Source organism: Drosophila melanogaster, chromosome 3R, assembly GCF_000001215.4.
Source record: "Drosophila melanogaster chromosome 3R".
Taxonomy (NCBI): Eukaryota; Metazoa; Arthropoda; class Insecta; order Diptera; family Drosophilidae; genus Drosophila; species Drosophila melanogaster.
This window is the reverse complement of record NT_033777.3, coordinates 9,279,462-9,306,194: the sequence shown is the minus strand read 5'-3', so window position 1 is coordinate 9,306,194 and position 26,733 is coordinate 9,279,462. Positions and strand designations below refer to the sequence as shown.

The following is a 26,733-nucleotide window of genomic DNA, read 5'->3' as shown; positions in this document are numbered from 1 at the left end:
TTTTTTTTAAATCTGGTCTAAACGATTTGCCCTATTCATATAACGTCTTTTGATGATCTTGTTATGCTTAACATAAATTGTAAGCAGAAATTGTAGAAGTAGTACTATTGTAATGATCAGCAATAAGATCCACAACGCATTTATATCGTCTGTGTGATCTATAATTTTTACGTTATTAACTACGTTGGCAGTATTGTCCTTTGCCTCACTAGAATCGCTAAACCATCCCATTTTTTTTCTGTTTATTTTCAATGAAACGTTTTTTTTTTTTTTATTTATGAGTTTTTTCTCATTATTATGATATTAATTTATTCTTCTAGAAAATCAAAAATAAAAAAAAATGTTTACGTTAAATGAAGATAAGAATTGTTATATTCTGTCATTAAAAAAAATTTTTGCAGCTGAATATATATATACTCAGTAGCGGAGACGTGGAAATATTAGTTGTTAATAAATGTGGTTGGCTCACATATTTGTTTACAATATAAAAAAAAATTGTCCAACCGCATTGTTAGTAAAAAGCCTAACAGATATTAATGTTTTTCAAGCAGCGGTTTCCCGCATCGGCTTGGGTTTAGAAATTAAAATTAAGGCAAATTGGGGCATTGGCATTTATTTATGCAGCCCGTTTGCGTTGTTTCGCACCTTGCGAAATCTTGCTTTCGATGTCCTCAAGACGCTCTTTGTAGCGTTGTCGGGATGATTCCTCCTTGGCCAACTGGGTCATTTCCTTGACCAGTCGGCGTTGTTGTAGTAATTTCACTCTACGTCCAGAGCGTTTATGTTTCCTGGGTTGGCGCTTCTCCTGACGTGCCCGGTACTCAGCTATTGTGAGTGGGCGCGGTCCATCGGCGGGGTTTAATTCCAGTGCTTCTCCCAACGTTGGCTGGTCCCTCTGTACCTCGGGTTGCGCCTCGGTCAATTGTGGCTCGTCTGCCATCAATTGCCGCTTGTGTCTGTGTGTTTTTGTGCGTTTGGTGCTTGCTGATCGTTTTGCTGTCTGGTCATCAGCTGCTACACGTGGCATGCCACACAATCTGGTTTGGTGCACAGTTATCTTGTTTTACTCAAACGCATTTTATTAGAAAATGCAGCAGGCAGCGCGAACATCGCTTGCAGCACAGTTAGCACCGTTTAAAGACCCTCGCACATACACGGACACACACAACACAGAGACAGACTCGAGACCGAGTCACGGTCGCCATGTAATAGATGTAATAGATTTGCTTTCCGAGCTCAGAACCTCTGCTCTGTTTGAATCTGTTTATTCGAATGATCAAAGTGTGCTGAAGTTGGGTTCAGCTAACCCGCACATACATTGCTTATATCTATGTATTCTTACTTACATTTATACATATACATATGCATGCAGAAGGCATTGACCACTTGAGCTGCAAAGTGCATGCTCAGCATTCCCACGCTCCGCGATCGGCTTATGTATAAGCGTTAGATCGTATTACTGGGGCGCTGGAGTGCTTACGTAGTTTTTGGTGGTCTTTTTGTATATTTGTATATTTATATTTATTATGACAAAGTGTCACAATGTATTGACGCTATGTTATACCCAATCATCTATTGTATTCTTAGGGTAGATTAGTCCAATATGCTACAAAGGGCAACCGCCATGACCAAAGAAAAGTTGTCGATTGTTTGGTAATTTCTTTTGCCAGCTGTTGTGGCCCAAATGCTGCGATGCTATTGCCAAATTAACACTTTAATTTCATTTAATACAAGACAGCAACAATCAATCAATGTGTATATTCACATAGTTGGCCGAAAACTTAGTCCCTTTGGGTGATTGATGGTCTAATTGATTGATTACCTCGATACGTGTCAGATACCCAAGGGTGTGATAATGCCCATTTAAAGTCTATATTTGTATTGTGCTTATGCAAATTTGATTGAAAATGTTTTTACTGACTACACTTTGAATGGCAAATGATGTGCAAGCACAAACAAAGGCTGTTGTTATATAACCCATGGCAAAACAAACACATCAATAATTGCACATGCATTTGCACTAAAATTTTATTGAAAATAAACATTTAGATGAAAGGCGTAGAATTTAACCCTATATATTGTATTATATAGCATTTGTGAATTTGTGTCATAACGTCCACAGAGAAGGCCAATATGGACTGTGCGAAAATATGTTTTGTAGAGAAGAAGAGATTTATCGACATGTCAGTTTTGGAATTTACCGGCTAATTTTCAATTAGTTTTCCTTTGTCCGCCATTTGTTCGTTTGCCATTTATTTATAGCCTTGCAATTTGGCTTTGAACTTATTTAATTGAAATCACTTCCTAACCAGGTGGGTCAGGGCAACAAGAAAATGGCGACCTGTGTTTAATGCCGCAATTAAAAGACAATTAAGTTCAATAAATCTGTTTGACATGTAAATGCTGTGCTCATATAGACAGACCCGCATACCCGAGCGCAATCCTTTAAAGCTGGGTCACACGGCGTATACGCAATACGCAAGCATGGCTGCTTTCTCGGTTTCACTGCATACTTTGCGGCGCTCCATGTGTAATTAATTACCGATTCTTCTTCGTTTCGGAGTTCAAGTGGAAAAAAGCACCCATACCCATAGCCATACCGACATAAACACCGACATTAATCAAGTTTTGTTGCAAATTAATTTTCCTTCGGCCTGATAAATTAGTCGCCATAAATTAAAGGCCAGCTGTCGCACACACTAAGAACTCATAAACTGTCGGGTCTCGCATAATTGTCATCAGTCCGATGAAATTGGCACAATCGAATCGAATGCAAGCCAATCGCAGATCGTTTACACTTGAGCAATTTCCAAGAATCAGTTCGTCAGCTTGGCTGGCTGGCTGCCATTTGCCCAGTGGGCTGCGATTCAGTGGGCGGTGGCCGAGGTCAAAGTGCCATCATTTATCAAATTTAATTACACTACTAGGTGCCGGTGCTGGACTTGGCCAAGTTGCGTGCCCAAGTCGCGTGCCCTGCCTTTTCCTTGGCTATTGCCTATGCCTTCAGTTGGCCCATGCGTTCAACTTGGCCTGGCTCTTGAAATTAACGCAAATTAATGCAAGCAAAGTTGGTCGTTTTTGCTCACGTAGGCAAACTTGGCGACGTAAAGTTTATGGGGGCTAAATGTGCTTATTGAATTCGTACATCGCTATCTATGAATATTTAATATTGCTTTTAATAAGCATGCCAAAAACTATTCCACTAATGAATTCCGATAAAGTTTGGGTGTGCGGAAAAAAATATTCATAAGATTTAATACTTGTAGTATGGAGATATTGTATAATTAGAGCATTTCGTATTGAATTAATCATTCGATACGTTGGTTAATACAAACTATACTAACTTTTTTTGGGAAACGCGCACTAGATATTACTATTGAATATAATACTTTTTCCCACTAATGGTCTGTTAGTTTTTATTTGTTTCATGTAACCCGAGATGCAGAACCTCCCACCTCCTATTGTTTTCTCAGGATTGGGATGGAAAACCCTCTTGCAATAACGCATGATGCATCGTCATGTTTCCCAGCTCAACTACACAGCTTGACACTAAGCAGAGTGGGTAGCGTTGAAAGGACCTAATGGTCTACTCCTGCCCACAGTTTTGCCCAAGGAGAGTGGCCATAAGTCCATTGGAGACACTGCATTCTGCAACCCCGAGATGTCGTTTTTGGTGTCAATTACATGTTGACATCCCAACAGCTGCCGATGCACAAGAGGATTCCATGTAACCACTCATACCGAGAAAATGGTGGCTACTAGTAGAACAAGCCCAATGCAGAGTGTTTGACGATTCATAACGTGTCTTGGAAGACAAGCGATTTACTTATTTCCCTAAGTGATATGTGCATGAAAGGGTTTTTCTTAGAGAGAAGGAAAGCTTAACTATTACCCATTATATATTTATATAATTCAAATCAATAAATCTATCGTGCATAGCACATCGCATCCTGTAACTACCCACTGTAAATTATTTAAATGGCAAAATACTTGCCTTACGTAATGTTTGCTTTGACTCTTGAGGATTACCCGCAAACTCAAAACCTAAGCCGGTGGTCAAGTGTTGTAATAAATACTTACCGAGTCCGGCCGAAGGAGTTTTCCGATCGATAAAAGTTTGTAAGGATAAGGATATACAAAGAAATGTGTGAACAGGGGAAGTGGTGTGCCGGCATTTCTATCTATTTCTTGTAGTTTTTACCGCTCGAGCACTTGATTATCCACTTGGATTTGCTTCCTGCAGCCTGCAGTTGCAACTGCAGCAGCAGCTGCCTTTGTTTGCCACATGGACACTGGTCTCTGCACACTGGCAAGTGGAAACTGGATGCTGTGAAGAGCATCGACATAATGGCCGGACGATAAGTGTGCTGGACAGGCGCAGCTTTGGCATTGTAAATAAATGACAATACATCCGGCTTCCGCTTGTCGCTCCATGTTGACCATTGTGTGTGTGTGTGGCACAAAAAAAGGACATAAAATGCAATTGTTGTTGCTGCTGTTTGCCCATGCATTAGTACACATTTGCTTTTACTTATCGGCCAAAAGTTATGGCCTGCCATACCAATCGCTTTGCCGCAAACGAAATCAAACATTTGCATTTTGTTTGAGACAGAATTTTTAATCTCAGCTCTTGAGAAAGTGGCACAAATGCTTGTGGCACGTTCTCGTTCTGCCAACGCATCAGCATTTGCCCCTTTTATCTGTATGTGGCAAATGGTGCGATGTGGGTCAAATGGTTTAGCTGGGCCAAAAGGTGAACCTGACAATGATGAGGGCAATGTAAGGGCACCAATTGAGTATCGCCTTAGAGGAGGCGTCACTTTTTGAGTTGGGAAATCTAGCTGATGTGACATTTCGATGGACTCGCCTGAACTTTTGCTGCACATAATATCAGCTTGTCAGGCTTATCCCGAAATGGTGCCATTAAACTAAATGTTAGCCTCAGCGAAATTTATTTTTAAACTCCATTTCGCAGAAAAGCGTTCACCTTTAGCCCGTTTCTATTTTTAATTTATTTGCGTGGGCAATATAAATATTTCGATGAATTCGTTATGCACAATTCCTAGAAGTATAAAATTTTATATTTTATGGTTTATTTTTGTAAATGTAATGTAATATAGAATTTTATAACCAGAAAATGCATAAAAATCCAAAGGCTTCACTTTTATTTCCCTGATAAAAGCATTTGATTTGCTGTCCGTGGTTAATTAAAAGCTAAGGCCAAATTTAAAGATGCCCTTTGGCGCGGTTTCGTATTCAAAACCAATTTGTCCTTGATTGCGGCTGGCTCTCATATAAGTGACATGTAGACAGAATCAGTTTATTGCATTACGCCATCCGCCTCGCGGCCCAATAATATATGCCCAAAAATATATACATACATATATGTATATATATAGGACCCGCAAATGGAGAACTCAACTTTAGCAGGATGAACATGTATATATATAAAATTCTTGGCCCAAAACGGATTGATGGTGTTGCCATGGCTTGCATTCTACAACAAAGTGCACTGCCGAAAAGTGTTTGCCTGGCAGCTCGCTTTGTGAATCTTGGCTGCTGGCAAGGATTGGGCTTCGGATCGGGATAGAGATGGCCAAATGGGGTCGTGGGATTCGTGAATGAGCCGCTGCTGAAAGCCCAATACCGAAAACTGAAAACTGAAAAGTGATGCGATGCCTGCACGCCAAAGTGCCAGAACAGAATGCAGAGCGTTGAGCTCTTGGAGGGAAAATCAAATTTCAGACATTTTAACATTTTTGTTGCTGGCCGGATTTTTTGAGGTCTCAAAGCCAGCATTGATGAAATTGCATTTTGATAATGGAGCAGAGGCAGCGAGGCTGCATTCGGCCATATATATATATATATATATATATGTATATACATACATATATATGTATACGTATAGTATGGTAGTAGAGTAACTTTTCGTGCTCATTCAATGTGGCAAGTGAAGCGAGAAAGCAGGAGCTCCATCCTATCCTTTTTTTTTTTAGGCGGAACTGGGTTGGGGCTGTCACAACACCTGAGCCGGGCACAGTTTTGCCTTAATAATTGAAGGCGAATGTTTGGCAAATGCATATGAGACCCGAAAGTTGCCCGGGGACCCCCCTTTTTTCGATTTCGATTTCGCTTTTCCAAAAGGAAAAATGTCTCGCACTGCACTTTTCCCTGATCACTTCTTCTCTGTGTGCCAGTGTCTGCCTCATTGCGTTTCTTTTAGCCATTCACATGACTGAACTTCTCACTTTCCCGCTCATTGTTCGGACGAAAAATGTATTTTGAAATTGAATTAAAGCGCTCATTTGTTTGCGTCTTTAAGTCATATCCTTGTATTCAGCTATTCGAATGCAAATGGCGATGGTCGTTTGATAAGTCACGACTCTGTAATTAATTTCGCAAAAATGTTCGAGTGGATTTCGCAATCGAGTTCGTGACCAGCGTAGTTGATGATTTTAATGACGGAATGTTGAAAGGATTTATTCAGCTTCCTAGATAAATATTAACGAGGTCGGCATAATACTGGTTTGGAGTGGTTCAAGGATAATGCGAAATATCCATAAACTCATTTGCATAACAAAATCCATTAAGTGATTTCTTGAGGTGACATTATTATGTTGTTACCCGAGAAGTCAAGCAATTGAGTTATGACAATAAAATTGTGAATAATCGTGCATCATTCCATAAGCTCCTCGTGCAGTATCTGCCATTAAAGACACATGCAGTTGCCAGGAGCAAGGAGCACACATGATTTGAGGCAAATCATCGTCTTGCCACTCAAGATTAAGAGGCTGTCATCTTGCCCCCGAACACTTGAAATTTTCATAAATGGCTAAAGGACGATGCCTGCAACCTGTCCGTACTCAAACACACATACACGGTGCACTCACACATACACACTGTTCAAAGTTGCCATTGCCACTCATGACGTCGTGGCTCGTTTACTTGCCTCTCCCTCTCTCTCTCTCTGTCTCTTTATCTCTGTCTATTTTCGTTTTTATACCCTTGAAGTGGGTATTATGCTTATTATGGCAAAATAAATTTGAAATCTGATGTTTCAGTATATATAATAATACAGTTTTATACAATAATAAGTTCTACTTGCAAAAGTAGTATGAATATATTATCACGCTATCGAAAGCAAATCTATTGATTTATAAACTAAAGTTGTGCTAGAATTTTTGTAATAATTTTAGTACATTTTATTGCCCTCAAAAATATGTTCTCTATGACCGACGGGTATTTTCCTATTCGATTCTGAAAGACACTACTTCAATTCAGTTTTTTCATTTTTTCTCCTTTTTGCAATGGCAGTACTTTCCTGTCATTACCACTTTTTTCTTCATTTTTGTGCAAGTTGCGTCTTTTAGTTTTTTTAGACGTCTTTTTCCTCATTTTGCTGTCACTCGCATGCAAAATTGAAATCATCAACGTCATCATCAGTTGCTGTCTGCTTGACTTGGATAGGTTTGGGTTTTTTTGGGGTAATGGATATACAACCAATGGGTTGTATACTAAGGCTTGGCTGTACGGTTGTTCAAATCACAACTAAGCAGAAGAGATGATATAACTGGCTTAAGTGAAAGTAGCGCACAGGCAGTGAAGGAACTTTTACCCGACTGTCTCAAGATTATTGCTCTGCTCTACGTTTTTCGTGTTTTCCTTTCCGTTGGCCCAACTTTTGCCCTAACAACCAAATAACATGCCGAGCTGCATTTTGGACCGACGTGCTCGAGAGACCATAGCCACGCCCACCACCGCCCATGCCAATCTTTTTCTGCAGTTCGCATTTCATTTTTAAACTAGGCCAAATGCATAAATCTGTGCAACTGGCTCACTGATAGGAAATTAAGTTTGCCAAAATTTCGGTGGCAAGTCACTTGGTGGATTGCATAAGAAATTATGGACATTTCATATGGCATTTGAGATTCCATTTGACGGAGTAGCTCCTTTGTCAGCATAGTGTTTGTGTCCCTGGTGATTATACCCTCATTATCTATATTAGCCACATTACTTAGCCCCACAATCCTTGCAGGCAGGCACTTTGTGGCAGCGCCTAAAGTAATGGATCTCACCCTTTTAGAGACCCAGCAGCTGTGTTGGGTTGTGCTTGCCACACGTAAGTAGCACAATTTATGCGGGGACAAGGACGTGCTGTAATATGCTAGGTGTCGTCTCATTTTAATAAGATCAACAATAATAAATGGAAAGGCACACAGAAAAATAAGCGGATAATATGAGTTTGAAGTTAAATCAATAGTTGGATTATCAAAACGGTTCTAATATCATTGTGTACATACTCCCAAAAAAATGGGAATATAGGATTTGATGTTTTCTGTTCAGTATTGCCAAGCTTGTTCTATTAGCTACCGACACTATATGTTCATAAATATTTAACAGAATCCTATGGTGTAGCAGGGACAATCGAATTTGGTTCTCTACCTTCCAGCTTCAATAAACAATAACCTGGTACTGATACTTTGATTTGGTTTTTAACTACGTTTTTTGCTGCGTGTGGCGGCAAGTGGCAGGTCCATTACAGCGGTCACCATTGCCGGACCTGTTACATAAAGTATGAGCTGCCAATGTGCAGTGCCAGCTGCAGATGTCCTGGAATTGCAGAACTGCAGCCCATATACGAACGGGCGATAAGCACGCAAAGTCGTTAAGTGCTGCGGAATGGCTCAGCCGGGGTTCACGACTCGGATTGTTGCACATCGTCCGTCCGTCCGGATGGTGGTAACACCATTGCTAGCACCCCCACCACTCGGCTCAATCGATTAAGCGGTTTAAGTGCCCCATAAGCTGCCTCGGCTGACTGCCTTCCGTTGCTCCTGTGCCCCTCCCCCCCCCCCCCCGGCTTCTGGTCCTGCCACCAACACCTACTACCACTTTTGATCCTGCAGCACTGCTTTCTTGTGGCATCCTGCTGGTGCGAACACGTGTTTTGTATTGCCTATCCCCGGGCAAAATGTTGGTTGCATGCTTGCTGCATGTTGCACAATGCCAGGTGGCATGTGCATTGTTGTTAGCTGCGGCTAAAGAATAACACTCCTATGCCGCACACCCCAGGGTAATTATTGAACATGTTTATTATTTGGCTAATGGGCCGCAAAGCACTGGTAGCACTGCTGCCTACTTAGAAGGGCTCCATTTTTCAATTTACTCGTGAGTTTAAAAGGGGAGTTTATGTCCTTGCTGGAGAACACGACCCGGCGAATATTTCTGTGTGTGTTTAGTGTCCCCCGCTTATGTTGTCGTAAACTTTAATACCAGCCATATGCTAAAATATATATATACATACGAGTATATGGCAAAAACCAGCTTGCGGTTGTAACTTCGGTTGCAAGTACATTACGAAGTCGTTGTACGATGTGTTTTATGTTTATTTATTCGTGCCACAGTGTCCCCTTGTTGAACTCACGATGTCGTCGTTAAAAGAGCATCAAAAATGGCTTAGACCACAAAACTCCGATCTTTCCTCAAAAATGTGTGAGTGAAATATATAATTTCTTTACTGCATTCTCACCCAAATACCTAGACATCAAAGTGGGGAAAGCCATTTTAGGATTTGATTGAAATCTACTTGGGTCAGCAGGACTCTTGAGATAACCTACTTACGACCTACTTATCATGATAGGCACTCAATTCGGCAAAGCAAACATTATGCCATCAAAACAAAGGACTCTTGTCCTTTTTAATCTCATGTTGCAAAACAGAATTAGGTCGTAAAAATGTTTATTTTTAACTATAAACTTCGGTGGCTCTGTTTGTGGTTACTTCGAGTTTATGGTCTGCCCAGACGATTACATGTTAACTTATTTAAAAATGCAAGTTTCCCATTTTTCTACTAAATAGTAAATTCTCATATTGAAAGAAACAAACTAGGCTGTGGATAATTAAATTTGTTGATTAAACGTCCATCAACATCAAAATCATTTTTCCTTAGAACTTTTGTATCGTCATTGGTTTTTTACCTGATAAATGTTTACAAGATTAATTAAATGTTAAAGTCTGACGGATTAATTAAGTAATCAATATTGAAAATATTCGAATTTAACAATTATCAGTTGTGCATATTTATGACATTACGCTGCGAAATATTGACTGTAATGGTTATTAAATTGACAAATTCAATGAAATATTTGCATATTTAAATATTATGAACTCGACATAAATCCCTTCTTTATGTTTATTAATATGAGCAATATAATCGACTTCTCGAGCTGATTATTTTTACTGGTATTGATTGCGAAAGCCATAAACATTCATATACGCAATGTAACTTAATGTCATTCATACGCCCTGTTGGCCAGCAGAATTGTATTTTATTGACACTGCATTTGCAGTTGGACTCGGTTGATATTTAATTAAGCTGTCGCAAATATGAATCCAAAAACCACAATTGCAAATTGTAATATTCTATTTCGTTTTTTTTTTTTTTTTTTCAGAAATATGTTAGTGAACTGTCGACCGTTCGCGATTGTGCTACCGAGTGTGTGGAAAAAGGTGAGTGAAGGTGGAGGTGCAGTGATTAGCCTTTTCGACTTATTTGGGCATAATATTAGGCAAATAAACCGCGAAATTAAATGAATTTCGAACTTAACTAATTACGAAATATATAATTCTGTTTATTGTTTTAGAAATTTGGGAGACACAAACGTATTGCTGCACCGAGGACGGATGCAACTCTGGCACCCAATTGGCCTACTCCGTCATCCTGTTGACCCTGCCAATCCTTTCGGTGGCTTGGCCAACATTCGTTGATTTTTGGAATACGCGACGTTAAGTGGGTCCTCAGGTGATCCAGCCAATCTTCGCTCGGTTCTTAACTTGATTTCTGTATTATTTTGCAGCAAGTGAAAAATGTATAAAATTTCAAGCGTTAGCATTTATATTATGTTCAAAAATTTATTAAAAGCACAAACAAAATTCTGTGAACGGGACCTAATCAAACTAAGAAGCGATTACAAGAAAAATTATCATTCGAAACTTTTTTTTTGGAATTTATTGACTTATGCGATTTATGAAATATATATTTTGGCCAACATGTTTGCTGTTATTACTTTGAGGCTTTGTATTTCTGTCTGTCTTCCCAAAAAAACACAAAAGTGTTGGTAAATGATAAATAACGGGTGTAGAAACATCCAAAAGCTTAACTAATTCATATTCACAAGGAATAAACAATTGCAATGCCAAATTACTACTAAAACCGTGTTAAAAAATTAAAAAAAAAAAGAAACGAAAACACATTATTAAAATAATGATAAATAAAATTACATTTAAGATAAGGCCAGCTGTCGAAAGTACATAAGGAATCGCAATCATATTGAGGAATTATAAACATCAATGAATTTCGATGAATTCGTATTGAACGCATTTCATGAACATACTAATTATAGTACACCTAAGGTTAAATAACGAAAAGTAGTAATTAAATACTTAGGATCCCGAATTCTGCGCGCGAAAGTTGTTTGTTTTTTTTTTATTTGATTTGCATATAGGACCACAAATATTACGCAAATGTCAAAGTCACAGTGAGTTTATTTTGGGGTCTGTGATTTTGCACTTTGGTATTGTAATATTTGCTGGAAATCTTTTCACTCTATGTTATTTCATAAGCTAATAAAACCGATCAAGAAAACGTTGGTTTTTTGTTTGAACCAAAAATTAGAAGAAAACAAAACTAATGTTTGTTAAATGCAATTGTGAAAGTAAAGTTAAGGTCGTACGAATTATGATAGTAGAAGCGAACACTAAAGAAAATCGAAGACGTTTTCACTCCACTGTTCATGAGATTCTAAATTAAATATTAAAAGTAAAACAACGCAATGATTATACCAATTGATCTTCACGAATAAAATACTTGTAGCAAAGTCTAGCTCAGATAGATACCATTCGGCATAACGTAGGTAAAGAACTAATTAATAGATTTATATAGATTTACCGAGCGTTTAGTGAACCCAAGTGAATTAACATGAAAGTTCTTAACGATTTTCTTATATAGAGCACTTATGCGATTCCATTTTTAATTATTTACAAATAATAATATTTTCAAATGATTAATACTTATACTTATAACATATATGATGAACAACTCATACGATATATACCTACGAAAACCTAGAGTTTAGATCTAAGGGCTTTCACTATATTAAAGCAAAAACCAAACATGTGAAATATGCAAAAAGAGATGCGATTATACATATACAAATGTTAAATGTTAGTTCCTCGAAACCAAAGCAGCTTGTGTACTAGTATTTAATGCTCACATTTTGAATAATTTGCATATGATTAAAAACGCCCACTTAACAAAATGAGTAAATCGGATTTTCATTTAATTATATTATTATAACCACTTGAATTTTCTCTGACATTTTGCAATAATAAATTGTCGAGCGATCTATCTGCTTTGGCCACATACTCGTTTATAATGCAATCATTTTATTTTACACTCTCATCGATTTACACAAAACGAGAAAATTCCAATTGCAATTACAATTACAACACTAATAATAATTGTATGTATATGTATGGTATATGTATTTCCAATAAACATTTTAATTTAAATTTTTAGTAATAAACTTCAATAAAACAAACAAAAAAGTAAAGCAATTTAGTATTCTTTTCCATTTCGCAACCAACAACTGAATTAATGAGCCCCATTGCTCAAGGGCCACTTCAGTCGAAGGAACTCAACTGGGGCAAGTGGAGCAAAGTGGCTCTGACAAACTGGAGCAAAAAAGAGTAATGGCCAAGTTAAGCCTTGGCTGAGAAATATTCGGCAGTTCAACAGGGCAATAAATATTTGTCTCCCCAGGAGTCTATTGCCTGAATTGAGGTCTTTTCTGCGCTTAGTGGCGATACTTTGTTCGAAAATCCTCGCAAAAACTAAGAAAGAAATGAAACAAATGGGTTGCATATATTAATTTATATATATATATATATATATATATAACTTTTATCTTAGATATCTAAGTCTATAAATATAATTCTTAGGATATGAAGTTCCATGTTAAAATCTCTTCAAAGTCTAACTCAATTTCTGCACTTTGACTCGTGTTTTTACCAGTTTTTTGTTTGCTACGCAAATATATTAAAAATCTATATAAACATTTTGAAGAATTTCATGATTTTAGCTAACAAATTCTCCCAGCAACGGTGAAACATTTGTATATAGCTCGGGAATTTTAGGTGCCCTTCGTTACTTGTGGGAAAATAAATAAAGAATAGAGAGTTGTGCTAATGTTTGTGCGCTCCAGCATCCAGCATCCGGTAATCCGGATAAGCCACGCGTTTTACATATCGCTGCGACAAACACAACTTTTTTCCCTTTTCCCTGTCAGCCATCAGTGGTTGTAGGCGAAGGGGCGTGGTCGAATGGGAAGGCGGCGAGCTTAGGGCGAAGCTTAACAAACAAAATTCGTGATGTAACAATTGAAGGCACAATGAATGCGCTGTGTGTGCCAGCAAAGGATTTGGCGCAATTACGCGGCACAGTGAGTGAAAAAAAAAAGAATCGAGCTGGCCATAAATATCGAAATAAATGCAGCCTTGATGCCTGTCAAATGGATTAGTTTCCCCCAAAAATTGGTGGAATGGATGAATACTCAAAATGCAAGTGCGCTTCATTAGGCGACCGCGTGGCTTCCGCTCCTTTGACTACTCAAGTATGCCCCGAAGTATTCCGCAGGACAAGAGCAGGACCAAAGTCAAAGGAATAAAATACGTTCAAGGATCTCTGGCCGTCTGAAGGATATTGGCATATTCATCAGAGCGCCAGGATAAACGGCTAGATGGCAGCGGCTTGAGAATTTAGTGAAGCATCGCAGGCATCCTCAAAATTCATTAAAGTTTAGTATTCCGTTTAGTCATGTTTTGAGTTCTATGAGTTTAAAGATATCTGTGTCTTTTTGGGCTTGTAAATCGTGCTCTAAATCTTTCAGCTTGTACTTAAAATTGTGGTAGATAATTATAAATTTCAGATAAAACCGACAGTAAATTTTGTAAATTTTATTGCATCTAAGATATAATTTTTCGATTTAAGCGCATTTAAATCATAAATTACAACACCACCACAGGCTTAAACACCAAAAATCACAACGATTTGCAAAAACTAAAATTCTGCAGGCAATGTCTGCTGTAAGTATTTGTTAATTCCTTTCATACTTCAACGTGTCTGAGAATGAAATAATGTTGACAATTTTTGCAAACACAATCAGCACCACTACAAGCGAACAAAAGGCAGCAAACAAACAAACACACCCACACAGCATTAATTTATGACACTTTGTGTGCCGGGCAAACAAACACAAGCATTTTTGTGGGCGTTGGCGTGTTGCCCGCAGACGTTGCCTGTTTTCAGTGTCCTTGGGGGTAACATAATAAATGCCAGGCTCCTCCAGGCGAATCCAGTCAAGCCGAAACCGAATTAAACCAATCTGAGGCAAGTCGGTGCTGCTAAAGAAAACAAAACCATAATGAACGCTTCTGCTGCCAAGAGCTTGTTGACCAACAAAATGCAACGAGAATGAGAAGTGCGAAGTGCGAATGTGAATGCCATGTCAGTAAGCCACATGCGCTTGGATTTTGACTTGTTCTCGCATTTCGGGCAACTGTCGAAAAGGCCAACTGCCAACCGAATGGATGGCGGCCAGCTGGTCACTGCAACACATCCAATTAATGAATGACAGTGGAGGAGCGTACGAATTCTGTGAAAACCTGGAGGCGATTTGCCATTTCAGTTCCCGACCAACGGGGTTAAACTGGCCAAAAGGAATGGAGAGCCAGTTAAGTTTTTTGTTTTAGCCAGCTACTCATTTAAATTGATATAATAGTGACTAGATCAGCACATTTAGGCAATGGCCATTACCATAGTTATCCGACCATTTGGCAATTAACAGCACTTAATGCAATCACTCGGAGAATGAAAGGCCAAAAAAACAATTAAGTTTCCTTTGTGTGGCGCCAGTCGAGGCACGAAATCCTGAAGCCTTGGCATACCAGTTGATGCAGCTGAAGTGGATGAAACAGCTGCCAATTCTCACCTCCAAAGGAACGAAGCAAATGGGCGGCCATTCCGATGGATGAAATCCGACGCGATGGCCACGATGGAGGATGAGAAGCAGCTGCCTGCTTAATTGCTTGTTGGCTTTCCACTGGGCCCTATCAATGTCAGTTGCAGGCGTGGCAAGTCCGAAAGGCAAAAGTCGACGGCAGGCAGGCTTTATCCTTTTCATGTCATTAACAACGAAAGGACAACGAACGGCTGCAGTTCGCGTGCTTAATCGCTGCATCTGCCGGTCTTCTTTTTGTTGTGCAATTCATATTTTAATTTAATTCATTTTCGCTATCCGCCTTCTTGTCTTATTCTTCGCGACAATCCGTTGAGTTTCTCGCCTCGGCTGCTCTTAATTGAAAATTGTTTCACACATTAATCCAAGGCCTTAATAATAATTATTATGCTGACCATTTAAAGTGGCAATTGCAGTGCGAATTGAAGGCCAGGACCTCTGACCTTTTCGCTGGGCTGCCATTTAGTTATTCAAACACACATTACGTATACGCACTGGTGGCCGACCAACCAACATTTGTCCGCATTCACAGGCCGCAAGTGGGGACGAAGTACGGCCAGTATGGATGATATCAATTAGACAAGACCCATTAATGTCCAAACAAGCTGGGTATCCTAGGAAACTGTTAATTAATCAAATCCTTAGCATCTCACATAAACATATCATTCTTTTTTCGTTGAATAGGTAGCACTTGATGGTATTATCATGAATAAGTTTAGGGATTAAACCTTGAAACACTTTCATTATTATCTTAGAGATGAAGAATGAGTAACTTAGCAAATGATTCTAGCTGTAACTAAACAGTTAGGGACTATTGAATCTCATTTTTGTGCCATCTTTAATCGATGACGCATTCGGAATCCAGTCGACCACGCCATCATCCGCTCTTTGATGCCCGGTTGCGGCCTGCAGGTGATAATCGTGGTGATGATGATGATGATGACAGCGAGTTGTTGGACTTAACGCTGTTATGGCATCGCCGTAGTCATCTCCATCGCCAACGTTCGTTGGCCGCCGCGTCCAAAGTTTCATCCTGCGGACACTACATAAGGCCCGGGGCAAATCAAAAGCCAAAAGAACGGTGCGATGGTCAGGTGATGAGGTGGCGTGTAGAGCCAGGGAAATGCTTTCAGTGAACTGTGCAGATTTTGATGCAATTAACCCGCGCGGCCAACAGTTCGCATAGTATGTGCGTGTGCTGTGTGTGTGTGTGTGTGTATGTGTGTGTGTAATTACACTTTGACCACTCCCCAGAGAAGCCTTAACTGTGTTTACCTCTTCAGGTTTCATTAAACTCGTCAATTTTTCTTCCATTTTTTTTTTTTTTTTGCCTTTCCAACCGGAGCCCAGGTCCCAAGCCCAAATACAAATACAAATACGGTGCAGGCGGCTTTGGCATTCGGTTAACGTCACGGGCAACGGGGCGAATGCGCGATTTCCTTTTTTTTTTCATTTTCCTGCCATGCCCTCAAGTGCTTAACTCGTTTTAACCTCGTTTCGCTGATGTAGACCAGCATTGTTGCTGGTGTTTTCTGCAGGTGCTTAAGCCCGTTTGGACTTTTTGTTTTTATGCAGGATGCTTCATTTGCTCTCCCCCGCGTTTTACGACCACCGATGATACCGCCAACATAAAGTCGCTCTTCAATTATAAGAGGGCTACGAAAATAAAAGGAAGTTCGTGGAAACCCATTGAATTTAGATTGAAATTACTGGCCACATCTTAGCCGTAGGCTTTTGACCGCGAACATGTCCAACGAGCTTATATATATCCAGCCAGTTGAGCCTACGTCATTAAATCGGGGCGAGAACTTTCGAACGGACGCTTTGGCCACAGTTTTCTATTCGGCAAAACCATGAGCCCATTGATTTTCCAAAGGGAGGTGTTGAATTGAAATCTCTTTCACAAACCGCCCACCTGTCGTCGGCGCCCATTTTGTGGCAACAAATCAAACGGACCAGAAGCCGAACAAGAAGACCTGGCCAAAAAGGGCTGTGATGTGGAAAAAGCGTTGGTTCAGCTGGGCGAAAACTGAATGCTGCTAATGTCGATGCGGTCACCACTACGCACTTCGGTCGACATCACCAGTAGCAGTTAGCGCCCGCAATGTGCATTTGTCTAATGCAAATTTTGTGTAACTCCTGTTTTGCGTTAGTACGTGCGTGTTTGCACCGCGCCGCCAATTTGGTCGCAATTGCGCGGACATTAATGGCGTTTAGAACTAATGTTTCAGGGAACTCATTATTCCTGGTAGCTTTGGTATTAAAAATGTGTCATATAATTATACCACGCGAAACTGTGAATATCGTAGAAAATTATAGATACAAGCTTAGTTTAGTCAAAATGAATGGTTTACATTGCTTTCACTAGAAGAGTTCTCTAATTGAACTAGTTAAGAAACGTACTAATTGCCGGGTGTCTGCGATTCGAACCCTTGACCATCGCATTAATTGCTGCGGTTTTTGTTTGTTTTCAGGGTTGAAACAGCTTGTCCATTCATTTAATTTGTAATTTATGCACGATGTGCGGTGGCGGTTGCTTTTGCCACCTAAGCGTTAAACCAATTTGTGGTGTGAAAGTGGAGCTCCCCAGCCAAATTGTCACCAACTCGCCACCAAACGCCGAACTTGGTGACTTTGATTGATGCCGAACTACTCGCAGTGCTCGCGGTGCGCTACTAACTCAATCTTGACCGTTTGATTGATAGATTGATTGATGCAGGGCAGCCGAAATTGAATTTTTGCTCTACGAAACAATTGGTTATGCATTAATTGATTGAATCATGGTCGCTAGTGGGACTAAAATTGTGTATGCATGTTGGCCAATGATCACCTTTAATATGGCATGTGCGAGTGTTGTTTTAATGAGCAGACTTACAATACCATTTAATTACAATCGATTGCAATGAAAACAACAGCAAAATGTTTCATTTTGATTGCATGTGGCTGGCCGCAAACGTTGCCGGCACTTCGAGGTAGTAAACAGATAAGTGGTTAACAGGGAAAAGTTTTATTGCGGCGAAGGTTCATATGTACATGTATGTATGTACATTTGCACAAGAAAGTAATTAAATCGATGCAAATTAAAGCACAAAGGTGATCGGCGCAAACTTTTCTCGCTTTATATTTAATCAATTTTAATCAACTTAATATGCAATTAAGTTGTTACATTTAACTGCCTGCGGTTGCGTGAAATGTAAACAACTGTTAAGTTAAACCCACAGTTTGACCTTACTTTCGCTGCTTTCCTAATCGCCTGGCTTTGTTATCAGTTTGCCCCCCCAGGCAATCATAAGTCATCCCTCGAATTCCAAGAGTTGTTGCGTAATTAATAGCCAATTTAATGCCCTCGCGCGTTTTAGGCCCAAAATGCCTGTTTGCCGAAACGACGAGATCTCAAGGTTCAAGGAGCAGATAATCAAGGACCGGATTCCAGGAATGACACTTTGTGGTTTGCCCACATCTTTCAGTTGGGTGGTTTAACCCAAAGCTATCTCAGCTCACATTAAAATTGAAGTCAGTATACTTAATATTAAAGTATATTTATTAAACAATTATAGCTACAAATATTCAAAAAATCAATCAAACAAAAAGGGAAAATTTAAGACTTAAAACATCTGCAATTTCCATACTTTAATACTTATGTAAATTCTTAGCAGGTGTCATACTTTATTCATCTTATTTACTTAAAGCATTAAAGTAAAGTAAAGAAACCCCACTTTCGAGGGCAACCGACTATGGATTTCAAGTATCCTTTGGCGGGCAGGCAAGTGTTAATAATTGCGCCTCCGGTGCACGACTTCTGCGGATACCACATTACTTCCGTGGGGCATTTATAATTCAGGAGTCGTGACACCGCCAACGACTTTCGATGACTCCGACGTGCTCACATTACGCCGCATGGTAATTATTAAATGCCAACTGAGCCGTACGCGCGGCGGAAACAAAAATATGATTAAAAATTTAAATGCCATCGCGATTTGAAATGCAAATGCAAATCAAATATGGCTATGGAACCGAAACGGGCAAAACCAATCTTGACTTACATGCGAGTGAAAGCATACATTTTTAACTTGCTCGAACGGAAAAATCAGAAAAGTTGAATTTCCGTGACACCAACAGCCGTGCAATCAACGAGTATGCAAGAATCCCGGCTAAGAACGAGACAAATTGCTGGTAACAATATTAATGGCTACACAGGTGTACGAATTTGTAAAAGCCCGGCGATAAAGTGAGCGGCCTGGCCTCGCAATTAATATCAGAGGAACGGGGATATTTCCTCAATTAGGCAATCAGTAATTCGCTTCTACTGTCGCTCATTAACCTATGCATTAGGTCTTAAAAAGGTGGCTAAAATGACAAAAATTAAAAATTTAGGTTGGCCAACCCACATACTTATGCATCTACTAAAAGTGAGACCAAGCTTCTTTGGACACCTCATCATTCTTAACCAATCCGACCTTGACAATGCCACCCATCCAATGCCAATCTAACCGAAATGTGGCTGTCAAAAGTGAAGCCACAAGCCCAAATGGCAGTGTGTGTGTGTGTGTGTGTGTGTGTGCGGGCTTTTGGGTTTGAGCTGTAGTAATTAAATAAAATATTAACCAAAAGAAACCCGACATTCCTCTTGGCCGAGATTGCGCTCTAGCCAGTCTGGTGTAGCTACGGTTCGCCTTGATGAGTTTGTCGGTGGCAAACATATGTTGGCCCACCACAAAGATACACACAGCATCTGCAGCTGCATTCTGGCATTAAATCCATGCCAAATGCGCAACAAGGCAAATAGTCAAGGCAAGCAAATTATGAAAAAAAAGCAACCAAGAAATGAGTATGCCGAAAATGAGCAAAAGAAAAAAAAAAGAAAAAAAAAGAAAAACGGACGACGTTAATGTGGCAAAAGCTTTGCTGGCAGCGAGAGGAAATGTACAAGTTTTTCTTTTAGCATTATTTTTTTTTTTTTTTTTGCGCCCCCAAACACAGATGTTGCATTTGAAGGTCATCGTCGTCATCTGTGGCAAGGCGAGCGTGTGACGTCATGGCCATGCTAATGCAAAACGGTCACCGAAGGGCGTGATTCTTGAGGGCGTGTTTTTGCGGCGTTGTCAAAGCACTTTTCATATGCGTAACTTTGCTTTTCCATGCTAATGCAATTTACCTGCATTGCCCGAAAATGCAAAGTACATGTTGCAACAAAAGCTGCAGCATGCTTTAAGGCGCTTCTTGATTAGCAAAAGCCCTGCTCTCGAATTAGCGTCTATCTTTATTTTAGCCTTGCCCGTAGCGCTTTCATTTCAGCAGCCGCATTTTGTCATTTCCATTTTGTTTTGTTCTTATTTTTAGGCTGGGTTTTCCTCGTTTTTCCTACCCGTTTTTGGAACAGTTCCAAGAATTGTTTATGATTTTCCCAGCAGCTCAGATTTCAATTACACTCGTTCTGTTGTCGGCGATTCATTTTCATACATAATTATACTTACTGTTGCTAAAGCAGAGACGCATTGATGGTAAAATAGCATCTGCCGTTCGAGATCTGCTCCACTACTTGAGATTTTAGTGACCCGCGCGGTAATATTACGCATACGCCTCGTTGCACCACAGACTCTGCACATCTATGTTCTGATGATAAGTAAGCCCCATCTATGACACACTTACGTTCACACTTTTTAAGCGAACTTCTCTTTGGGGGCGACACGCTTTTAATGCATTTCCTGCACAAGCTGGCTAGAATGTCCTGGCAAAGCAATTGCACTAGAGGCTCACACGTACGCCACACATGCATATCCACAAGCAACGATATCCTTTAGAGAGCAACAGCAAAAGCAACGAGCTCATTTCGTGTCACAGATTTTTGTTTATTTACCGGTTTAAACATTGCTTCGTCTTCTTATTTCTTTCTCTTTCGTTTGCTCTTGCCGCTCGAGGCAGGACTTAAAGGGATCCTTCGTGCACGTGAGACCAAATGTTGCACCTCGTTGTATACACGTGATTGTCTGTGTATGTGTGCGTGTCTCATTTAAATGCAACATCCTTGCTGTATGCAAATAAAGCGCCATAATCATGCATCACATGAAGGTACATACCTATCTGTACCATTTGAGAAAAATAGCTTATACTTAGGCGCCAAATTGAGCTGCTCAAGAATGTTGAATTGCTGTGAAACCCAAATTTATTGGCTTAGATTTTCACTTTCCCCAATTTCAGATTGTAGTAGATCAGTAGAAATAAAATGGCAATCCCATTTCCCACTATATTACAAAAATCAATAAACGACCCAAATAATTGACTAGCATTTGCACTTTTCCGCTACATAATTTAGCAAAGCAACTTACCCATTATAATTTGACTTTAATTAATTTCACACAAAAGCACAAACTTCTTGCACAAATTCCAGAAAATTTCTGCAGGGCAGTCCACTGCGGTTTGTAGTTCAAACAATTGGCCAAGTTAACTTGGTCTTGGCCTACTGCTTCTGACAAAAGTTTCCATTGTAAATCAAATGGACTTCAAGAGCAAGTTTTTCGGCCAAATTAACATTCCCATAACAAATTAGAGTCAAAGAATTGTTAAACTCGGTCTCGTTTATTTCCCAAAACTAATTAATGTGTTTGGCTAAAATGGTTAAAAGGAAAATGCATGTTAACTTGGAGAAATTTATTCGTTTACAAATATTTAAAATATTTCAACGGCTTAAATATCAGTTGAAGCAAGTTTATGGCTTAAAAGGAGGCGACCATAGGTAACCAAAGCTAAATATGTAGGCAACTTGGCAACGAGTAGCTCGCGTGAAAGTAACAAAGGAAAGCCGTACACACATATCGCACGCTCTTACTTGCACTCTTACACAGTGTCGCTTACAATTTCCAGAGCCTTGAGACCCTCAATTTCAGTCTGGGCTATAAATGGGGCTGGGTTTGGTGGGCGGTACTGAGCTCTGAGTCAGTCAAAGTCGTCGAAGGACATGGCGAGAAGAAAACAAGGTGCTGTGGCTGCTGCCATTGACGTAAACACAGCAGGAGCTGCATTATTTTGTAAGAGAGAGCAGGTTTAAGGACATGTAAACACATGTAGCACGACACATCCAGCAGAGCGATGAGAGGTGTGTCGAGTTCCCGCGTATTTCGCACGTCTTTTTGCTGCGCTGCGCGAATTTCGTCATATACGAGTCCGGTCAGCCGTAAACTGCAACATAAACCTGCAAATCCACTCTGGGGTTTGCGCCGCGTTTCTGAGCGTCACGGTGTCGTTCCGGAATTCACGAGTGATCCAGTAAACTGGTAATAAATCAGATCAGCTGCATCAGACAATACAGCTGATAGCATTGCCAACCTTTCGCAGTCGACGAGCTGGTAAGACTGGCGTTGCCAGATCAGCGGTGCGATCGTCATTCGGCCGCGCGCTCGTTGGGCGCGAAATTCGAATTCAAATTCAAATTTGAACTAATTAAGTTGAACAAAAATTTGAAATATAACCTAAGAACTGAAGCTAGTTCTATTTCCCACGGAGCGCTGGGGACCAACAAGCCAAAGTCCCCCTTTTATATCTGATGGACAGAACAGGGGGGGGCAGTGCCCCCGACCCCAACGACCCGTTTAGGAGGAGTGGTAGGCTATCGAGATCCCCTATAAGAGGAGTCGGAACCCAAATCCAGGGAGGGGGAGGTGAGCAAGCAGGCCCCCCGCCGCCGAAAGCTAGCGACTGCAGTGCAGCTGTGGAGGTGGAGACTCTGGCCACTACAGTCTCCACGACAGCCACAAGCCTGAAGACAATGGATTTCATCAGCGTGCCGGCCCAAAGGGCGGGAGCGAAGTCCCCATCAGGATCGCCGCATCGCTCGCCAGAACTGACCACGACGCTCCAGAATGAGGACCTGCAGGGCATCCTGGACATGATGAAAGCCAAGATCACCGCCATTCTATCCTCGTTCGAGACTAGGCGTCACGTAACCAGCGAGGATAGGGGCGTGCTAGTGGACCTATCGGCGCTCAATAACAGAGCGATTGAGTTACAGGAGGGTATCAACAAGAAGCCCCCACCAAGGAGTACTGCCACACAGACTGAGGCAGAAAAGACAAAGCGTAGCCAGGTGGCGCCACCCAGACAGGCATTACCGAATGTGCAGGTCCGCAAAACGGACAACCATCGATCTGCCGCGAAATCCACCGGGAAGGCGTTACCCACGACGGCTGACTCCAAACCGGAAAGTTATGCGTCTGTCGCCAAGGACGCTAACAAGGACGAGGAATGGGCTAAGGTGAAGCCCAAGCGCCTGCGCAAAAAACCTGAGGCGCTAATCCTGAAAAAAACGGGTGAGGTTACGTACTCGGATATGCTCCGGAAGATGAAAGCAGAACCGAGTCTGACCGAATTCGGCAAGCACGTGCGTAAAATAAGGAGGACGCAACAGGGAGAACTACTTCTTGAATTAGAAGGTAAAGCCTCGGAGGTCATCCCCAGCTTTAAAAATGAGCTAGAAGCAACGCTCAAAGAGATTGCTTCGGTTCGCACGGGCGCGCATAGGACTGCGCTAATCTGCAGCGGACTAGACGAGACAACGACGGCTCAGGACCTTCACAATTCCCTGGTCTCCCAATTTCAGGGCATCCGCCTGGAACCAGAGGATGTAAGAGGCCTTCGCAGGATGCGTGACGGGACCCAGATAGCCTCTGTGCTAATGTGCGCGAACGATGCCATTGCGGTCATCAACCGGGGCGTTGTAACTGTGGGATGGTCGCGTTGCCGCATAGCCCAAGACGTCCGCCCAATAAGATGCTTCAGATGCCTCGAATTCGGCCACCGAGCTCCCTACTGCAAGTCAGTCGATCGCTCTGACTGCTGCCTACGGTGCGGCGAGCATGGGCATAAGGCAAAGGGCTGCGTAGCCCCACCAAGATGCCTGATCTGCAGCAGTGACGTGGACAAGAACCACGCGACGGGTGGTTTTGCATGCCCCACCTACAAAGCCAACACCAAAGGAGCTAATAGCCGTCAAAATGATGCCAGAAGAAATTAACATCATCCAGCTCAACGTTAACCATTGCGCAGCAGCACAGAACCTCCTGACTCAAACAGCGAAGGAGCGCCATGCGGACGTAGTGCTTTTGAGTGAACCATACCTACCTGGTGTGGGTAACTCAGGAGTGCTACTCGATGAGACAGGCAAGGCGGCCATTAAATGTACATCCAGGTTATTGGTAGAGGAGTGGGATACCGTACCAATGCGCGGCATAGCATACGCCAAAATTAGAGGAATCCACTTCTACAGCTGCTATGCTCCACCTAGCGACAGTCCCGAGCAATTCGAGGACATGCTCGAAAAGCTGGTTAACCATGCAAGTGGGCGCAGACCAACAGTCATCGGAGGTGACCTCAATGCCTGGGCTACAGAATGGGGCAGTCGAATCTCTAACACAAGAGGACGAGCAGTGATCGATGCCATGAACCTGCTAGATCTCGTATTGCTAAACGACGGGTTCAAACCGACGTTCAATAATGACAGAGGTACATCTTTCATTGATGTCACTTTTGTTAGCAGAGTTCTAGTGGCTAGCTCGAACTGGATGGTCCATGAGGACATAACGCTGAGCGACCACAACCTAATCACGTTCGGTGCCCGAACAATGAGGCCGTCACCCAAACAGCGAAGATGTGCGCTAGGTCCGGTATGGGACATTAGGAAACTGGATGAAGACATGCTAGCATACCAGATCGAGGGCATGGAGTCCATAATTGGACACGCGGAGACCATGGTGACAGCGCTCATGGATAGGCTTAGAGCAATGTGTGATGCGGTGATGCCGAGAAAAAGGAACACGAAACGAAAGCCCCCTGTCTACTGGTGGAGTGACTCATTGCACCAGCTTCGGACGGAATGCATCAAGGCGAGGAGGCAAGCGCAGCGATCTAGAGGGCAACCGCACCACTCCCAGTGCATTGAGGTATATAAAGCGAAGCGAACTGAGCTTAAGAACGGCATATCAGCAGCAAAGGCGAATGCTTTTAAGGACCTGATTGATAGCGTAGACGACGACCCCTGGGGTCTCGCCTACAAAGTCGTAAGGAAAAAACTCAATTCCGCTGGTGCAGGATCTCCTCAGGACCCAGCCGCCCTGGCCAACATCGTGTCGGAACTATTTCCAAGCCAACACACGTTATGGCAACCCGCTGTTGACCCCCCCGCCTCTGACTTCCCGTGCATCACGTCATGCGAAGTCGTCGAAGCAGCAAAGAGGATCAGACCGAACAAAGCTCCCGGCATTGATGGTATCCCGGGCGTGATCGTCAAAGCAGCCGCCACCGCAAGACCGGAGGTCTTCAGGGATACATTCCAACAGTGTCTGCTGGACGGAGTCTTCCCCAAGCGCTGGAAAAAGATGAAGCTGGTCCTTCTGCCGAAAGGCAAGGGGCCCGCAAATGTTCCACGCAGTTACCGACCGTTGTGTCTGTTGGACATTGTTGGCAAGCTCTTTGAGCGCATACTGTACGCGCGCATTGAGCTAATCACTGAAAGTCCTACAGGCCTTCAGGGCCAACAGTATGGCTTCCGAAAGGGTAAAAGTACGCTCGACGCTCTCAAATCCGTAACAGACGCTGCCAGGAAAGCACTCGACGGTAACCGATGGTTAGGCGGCAGTAAGAAGTACTGTGCCATCATCACGCTAGACGTCAAGAACGCATTCAATACAGCGAGATGGCCCATTATCCTCGGGGCTATGCGCAACTTGGGCGTTCCCGACTACATACGAGGCGTAATTGGCAACTACTTCAGGGACCGTGTGTTATGGTACGTAACAGAAGATGGTCCAAGAAGCCACCAAGTCTCTGCAGGCGTTCCCCAAGGGTCGGTACTAGGACCGATCTTGTGGAACATTATGTATGATGGAATACTGAGCATTAGCAAGCCCAGAGGTGTGGAGCTGCACTGCTTCGCCGACGACGTTGCGATAACAGCGGTCGCCAAGACAATACCGGAGCTCCAGGACATAAGTAACGTGGCAATCACGGCGGCCATAGAATGGCTCGAGAAAGTCGGACTTAAAATAGCTGCGCATAAGACCGAAGTAGTCCTGCTGAGCAGCAGAAAGTCCGTTGAGTGCATGCGTGTAGAAGTCAAAGGAGTTGAAATCGCCTCAGCAGAAACGTTGAAATACCTTGGTGTTCTAATAGACCGAAGGCTCTCGTTCAAGGCTCACGCAAGGTATGCCAGCAAAAAAGCGGCAATGACAGCAGCAGCCTTGGCGAGAATCATGCCCAACGTGGGAGGACCCAGACTGCCGGCTAGGAGACTGTTAGTGGCGGTTTCAAAGGCAACGCTGCTTTATGCTGCGCCTATCTGGAGCTGCGTTTCCACAAAGAAAACCTATCTAGATAGTGCCCGCGCAGTATCACGGACAATGGCTCTCAGGCTAATCAGAGGCTTTAGAACCATATCGGACGACGCAGCGCACGCTCTGTCAGGCATTACACCCATTGACCTGGACATAAAGGGCAAATACCTTGCGAGTGAGGGATACACTCAATTAGAGATCAAAGAGTGGATTCGAGGAGTATGGCAGACCAGGTGGCAAGAGTCACAACGGGGACGCTGGACTTACAAACTCATTCCGCAACTAACGGAGTGGGCTGATTGCGAGCACAAAACGGTGGACTACCACATGACCCAGTT

The 26,733-nt window shown here is 42.1% G+C and overlaps 1 protein-coding gene and 1 long non-coding RNA gene across 3 annotated transcripts in view, besides 2 other annotated features; one reads left to right on the top strand and one right to left on the bottom strand.

Annotated features, from left to right (window-relative positions):
* Window positions 1–1,611: part of a mobile genetic element that runs on past the window's edge.
* Window positions 1–12,553, top strand: part of CG8861 (uncharacterized protein) — a 34,870-nt gene extending 22,317 nt beyond the window's left edge. The window contains exons 3-4 of one of the 2 annotated variants that reach the window (NM_001170096.2): window positions 10,452–10,509; window positions 10,644–12,553. In NM_001170096.2, the coding sequence (NP_001163567.1) occupies window positions 10,452–10,509; window positions 10,644–10,789 (204 nt within the window). In that variant the 3' untranslated portion in view covers window positions 10,790–12,553. The remainder of the gene's footprint in view (window positions 1–10,451; window positions 10,510–10,643) is intronic. The other variant, NM_141622.4, reaches the window with a different exon arrangement.
* Window positions 12,554–21,669: 9,116 nt separating this feature from the next.
* Window positions 21,670–22,320, bottom strand: lncRNA:CR46350 (long non-coding RNA:CR46350). The gene has a single exon (NR_163201.1). It is a non-coding gene; the product is annotated as a long non-coding RNA:CR46350 (long non-coding RNA).
* Window positions 22,179–26,733: part of a mobile genetic element that runs on past the window's edge.